The following is a 6,069-nucleotide window of genomic DNA, read 5'->3' as shown; positions in this document are numbered from 1 at the left end:
TCACACAATTTCCCAGTTAGTTTTTTATAAAATATATTCTTTTATACCTTGTGTTACTGCTTTCTCCATTTAATTTCGTTCAAATTAACTTCTCCATTTCTTAAACTCTTCAACAGGAACTGTAGCGAATTTCCAATTGTTGAAAGAATATGAATTTCTGTGTAAGCTAACGTTTGAAGTTTGAATTACACTGGTGCAAAGTTACCAACTACCAGTACCACTTAAGCAGGGTTGCCAACTCCAAAATTTTGCTCAGAACCACATATTTCACTGCAGGGAACCAGTTGGGAACCAAAATAGAACATGCAAAACCACTTCAGAACCAATGAAAAAAAGAGCATTTTAACAAGAAAAAATACTTTTTATTCAACACTTTCTGCTAGAGGGCTGTATAACTACTCTGAACTTTTCCCATCTCCGGGTATATCAGTCCGTATTAGATTTTAAAATAAATGCGATCCCTTCTTGAAAATGATTGTTTCCACATGATTTTTTTAAAGGGTCACTGAAATGGGGAAAAAATAACTATTTTTTTGGCAAATACATGGCATTTTAAAGTAAAAATTAATATAGAGGGTAAAAACTTGCCCATTGAAAGGCAATTTTTGAAATTCATGGAGAATGTGATGACTTTAGAACTGTAAGACGGCCGTTTTACGTGTTCTAGTAAAAAAAATCGGTTATATCTATATTATCGAAACTAGAATTAAGCCAATCCATTAACTATAAACTGTTCTTCTAATAAGAGGTCTTTAATTCCAAAAATAAACAGTTCGGATTTTAGGCTGGGTTATATGGTAGTTTGGTAATATGGTATTTCAGTATCAATGCTAAAAATGCTAACAAAAGATTGTCCAATTCACTTTTTTATTATAGGTTCTGTCTGCTTTATGTCTTCAACTTTTACTTAATAGTTCCTTACAGTATAAATTTTTTGAACCTTTTCTGTAGACCTTAAAAAGATACGTGACCCGCTTAGTTGAGGGCAGTTGCAAAACTATCACATCAAATATAAAGTGGGCATTAAATTATTAAGGGAATGGAGGTGCTTAAACTTTATAGTTTATAAAAATATCCTTTCATTTTCATTAATCAGAAAATCTTATTCAAGAATTATGTAAAAATGATTTGCTAAATCTAGCCATTTTAACGTTTTTCTCAATAAATACCCAAAAAAATCTTGGAACCAGATGGGAACCACCAGAACCACAACTTTTCTAGAGAACCACTTTTGAGTTATTTGGTTCCGTACAGAACCACTTGGCAACCCTGCACTTAAGTGGAGTGGACTGCTGAGTGCTGACTGGTGTGGTCACTGGACTCACCTGCCGCGCTGACCCGGTGCCTGCTGGGAAAGGTAGCGTACCGGCACGGCAGCAAGGTTTTCTTGGAAATTTCAGGGGTATTCAATATTCATAGTGTTTTTTAATTCAGAAAAAATATTTTTCTATTATCTTTAATTAAGTGAATAATGTTTTAAACAGGTTTACACAAAATATTTTTGATTAATTTGCAAAAATCTTTCTAATCAATCCATACCATAATATTTTCTATTTCGTCCTTCCATGATTATTTCTAATCCATCCCTCAACGAATCTTTTTAACATACGCATGTTTTGCTTCAAACCGTGCGCGTGATGGCCGGTAAACTAGAGACAGAAACTAAACAATATTCTAAATTTAGGTTTTAGGTGGACCTATGGCATGCTTTGCGTCAGATTGAGCTTGCTGGGAAACTATAAAAACTAAATAATGTTCTCGTATTTAGGATTTGGGTGGAGTTACTTGCTTCGCATGCTTTTCTTCAGACAGAGCTTGCTGGGAAACTACAGGAACTTAATAAAATCTATATTCAGGATTTTGGCGGAGCTACGCATGCTTTGCGTCAAACAGAGCTTGCTGGGAAACTACAGGAACTGAACAAAGTTCTCCTTGCTAAACAAGTAACTTAATTTTATCTACTCTTTATCAGAAGAATTAATTTTATCTACTCTTAATCAGAAGAATTAATTTTATCTACTCTTAATCAGAAGAATTATATAAAGTCTTCATCAGGTTTTGTTTATACACTATACTACCATGCTTAACGCCCCTGTTTTTGTAGGAGCTGTTAAATTTTGCTATAATGCCACCATCAGTTTATACTTCGTACAACTTTAAACTAAAACTCACAGATTGACCTTCTTACATTTGGTGATAAAAAAAATTTTTGAATTTTTGGAGACAATTTTTTCTTCGGTTAATATTAGTTGAAAATCTTTCTCGACTTTTTTAATTTTGATTATTAATTTTTTGAATGATTTTTTAATGGTCTTTCAGCCTGAAAATTCAAAACTTCTTTCCTTTTTTCTTGTATTTTTATAGTTTTTTGCTTAAAGATTTTGTAACGAAGTTTATGATTTTGGAAAAATAGAGAATATGTGGTTGAGGGGCCTTTAGGCAGGGATTGTAAATGTAATTATAATAAAACAAGACATGCGTATATATTTTTCCTCTGGCCGGCCAAACGGCTGGATCGAATGGTCTGAATTTTTGTGAGGGAACTCGGGGTATCCCGGGTGTTAACATAGACTAAGCAAAATTCCAAAAAATATCTTAATTTTTTTAATTCCACGGGGAACGCCTGTTACTTCAGCCAATATCTTCTAAATTAAAGAGATAGCCGGAATTTAAAGTTACCCTCCGTTTATATATTATTATGTTTTATGCACAATGATACCCTTGAAACCTTTGTCTGATTTTGAATAAATGAACAATTTCTATTACTTTTTACAACTTTATCTTCCATTATTTTATTCTCATGAAAGTTAAAAGTGTACCATAGTTAATCGGACTCTTGACTTCTAGTTTCGTTTACAGTCCCTTTAAACATAAACAATATACAGGAACTAGCAGAGAAGATGGGAGCTAACGACGAGAAGTTTGTTCTAATGAAGAAAATGTATGAAGAGCAGTTAAAGACTATGGAAGAAGAGATGGGTGAGTAAATTATTTTCAAAAACGAAAATCATTCATCTAATTATTTAAAATTGAAGATTGGCAAGAAAGTATACGAAATCTTATCTGCTCTTTCTGACAAAAAATATAGATCAATCATTGAGTCCCCCAGATGGAATAGAAAAGGAAACTGATAAATTGCCCCTGAAATTCTAACTTTCTAATCCCTATATCTTGGCAATCTCATGTTGCAGACTTTATAATACTAACTCCTAATACTTTACGATCAAATAGTCACAGTTTAAAATATCAAAGGTTTTCACTTTTACTCTTAAGGTTGTAAAAATATAAGGATTACAAATTCTTGTTTGATGCAAATGTGAGGTCTTTGGAGGCGAAAATCGGGATTTTTTTTCACGCATCGGTAAAATGCTTAAGAACATCTTAATGTGTCTTAACTGGAAAGCTAAAATTTAAGTGGAATACACAATATTTTTTTTCACCAGACTGGATTAAGAGGGAAAATTTGGTGAAAGTTTTCCTTTTGGCGGCTTTTATCATTACTCTAAAAATCTGAATATTAAATTTAATATTAAAATTCATACAATTGTTCGCATTTTCCATTTTCTTCATTTTACGTTCGTGCTTGCAATGGGCTGAGGAAGTATAACAGGATATAGGAGGATAGAAATAATTATAATTTGTTCCCAAGGTAAACTGCATCAAGAGAGAGATAATTTAATGCAACAACAACGTAACGCTGGATCCAACGCAGCTGCACTTACCGGTCAAACATGCAAGGTCAGTAAATACAGAAAATAAAGAGACAGAAGAGACAGGAGAAACAGAGATAAGATAGACAGAAGGGACAGGAGAAACAGAGATACCGATATACAGAAGGAACAGGAGAAACAGAGATAAGATAGACAGAAGGGACAGGAGAAACAGAGACACAGATAAGGGACAGGAGAAACAGAGACACAGAAACACAGAATGGACAAGAGAAACAGAGACACAGATAGACAGAAGGAACAGGAGAAACAGAGACACAGATATACAGAATGGACAGGAGAAACAGAGACACAGATATACAGATATACAGAATGGACAGGAGAAACAGAGACACAGCTAGACAGAAGGGACAGGAGAAACAAGAGACCCAAGTAGACAGAAGAGACAGGAGAAACAGAGACACAGATAGACAGAAGAAACAGGAGAAACAGAGACACAGATAGACAAATGAGACAGGAGAAACAGAGACACAGATAGACAAATGAGACAGGAGAAACAGAGACAGATAGACAGATGAGACAGGAAAAGCAGGAGATAGGAGAAACAGAGGGGACATGATAAACAGAGGGGACAGGAGAAACAGAGGGGACAGGAGAAACAGAGGGGACAGGAGAAACAGAGGGGACAGGAGAAACAGAATTAAGTGACAGTAGAATCAGAAGATACCAAGACCAAGAGACAAAGACCAAGAGACAAAGACCAAGAGACAAAGACAAAGAGACAAAAACAAAGAGACAAAGACAAAGAGGAGACAAAGACAAAGCGACAAAGACAAAGAGTCAAAGACAAAGAGACAAAGACAAAGAGACAAAGACAAAGAGACAAAGACAAAGAGACAAAGACCAAGTTACAACGACAAAGAGACAGAGAGACAGAGAGACCAAGAGACAGAGAGACCAAGAGACCAAGAAACCGAGAGACCAAGAGACCGAGAGACAAGGAGACAAGGAGACAGAAAACAGAAAACAGGAAGACAGAAAACAGAGAGACAGAAAACAGAGCGACAGAGAGACAGAGACACAGAGACAGAGACAGAGACAGAGACAGAGACAGAGACAGAGACAGAGGAAAGACAAAGAAAAGGAAAAGACAAAGAAAATACAAAGAAAAGACAAAGAAAAGACAAAGAAAAGACAAAGAAAAGACAAAGAGACAAAGAGACAAAGACAAAGATACAAAGACAAAGAGACTAATACAAAGAGACAAAGACACAAGGACAAAGAGACAAAGACAAAGGCAAAGAGACAAAGGCAAAGAGACAAAGACAAAGAGACAGAGACAAAAGACCAAAAAGACAGACATATGAGACAGCAAAAATAGAGAAACGGCGATTGAAAGACAAATGAGACAAATAAGACAAATGAGACAGATCAGTCAGATCAGACAGATCAGTCAGATCAGACAGATCAGTCAGATCAGACAGATCAGTCAGATCAGACAAGGGACCCAAATCGAATCTTAAAATATGAAAACAGATTAACTCTTTTCTTATTGTATGATCAGATTCATGAATGAATGCTGATCAAAGACTATCCTGCCCGACTAGACCAGAGAGCGTTCTTTTCTTCTTAAAGAGCTACGTCTCGGCCCATTAAAAGAGCGCACCTCTTTCTTAAGCAAACCTCGTCTAAATGTTACGATTTCAACTCGTTTTTCGCCGCATCTCATATTTTGTCTGGGTATCAAATTCACATCCCCCCCATGTGACCCCCCACGTAGTTTCTCATGGTTTTGAATTGAGCAGCTTGGAGCAACAGCTTGACAGCTTTGACAGTGAAATTTGAACCCAGAAGAAAGCCCGTTTGTTTCGACGCTTTTTGAAGCATTTTCTGCGCAGAAAAAGGTCACCAAAGACTGCATATTTCAGCGCCTTTTAAAAGCAATCTCTGCGCCGAAAAGANCTTCCCACTATTTTTTCTTAATGATTTCCTTCTCAAAACTTTACAACTCAAAGTACAACTTTTCAATATTTAAATTTTAGCCAAGACCAAAATATTCAATGCATTAGACTCATTTTAATGTTGGGATCGTCATATTTTAAGAGGTTTAGGTCATTTTGAAGGGAGAGAACGGCTATGAATCATATTTAAACTGAGAATGCAGTATTACCGAGAAAACTTCAAAGATTCATTTGATAACAATGATATGTTTTTACGGTGTACAATTTTAAAATAAGAACGTAAATTCGTTTGTAATATTTCACCAGTTGTTTCAGTCAGCAGAATAAAGTTTCTTAATACTGTTAATTATTCAGACTGAACACGTAAAAAAATATTTTTGTTTACTAATTTTGCTGTTTAGGAACATATTTCTAAAATAAATTATCGATGAAAGGCATTA

At 35.2% G+C, this 6,069-nt stretch overlaps 1 protein-coding gene and 1 long non-coding RNA gene across 2 annotated transcripts; both read left to right on the top strand.

Moving 5' to 3' along the window:
* The first annotated feature begins 1,826 nt into the window (after positions 1–1,826).
* Positions 1,827–3,763, top strand: LOC111708173 (uncharacterized). The gene is made up of 3 exons (XR_002766600.1): positions 1,827–1,943; positions 2,886–2,979; positions 3,650–3,763. It is a non-coding gene; the product is annotated as an uncharacterized LOC111708173 (long non-coding RNA).
* A 167-nt stretch (positions 3,764–3,930) lies between these two features.
* Positions 3,931–5,336, top strand: LOC111708165 (RNA-binding protein 25-like). Its single transcript, XM_023481459.1, has 4 exons — positions 3,931–4,100; positions 4,400–4,729; positions 4,930–4,979; positions 5,099–5,336. Exons 1-4 carry the CDS (start codon positions 3,931–3,933, stop codon positions 5,242–5,244), a joined length of 696 nt encoding a protein of 231 aa, XP_023337227.1. The 3' UTR covers positions 5,245–5,336.
* Positions 5,337–6,069: the final 733 nt, after the last annotated feature.

This window comes from Eurytemora carolleeae, unplaced genomic scaffold, assembly GCF_000591075.1.
Source record: "Eurytemora carolleeae unplaced genomic scaffold, Eaff_2.0 scaffold861, whole genome shotgun sequence".
NCBI lineage: Eukaryota > Metazoa > Arthropoda > Copepoda > Calanoida > Temoridae > Eurytemora > Eurytemora carolleeae.
This window is presented reverse-complemented; position numbering and strand designations above follow the sequence as displayed.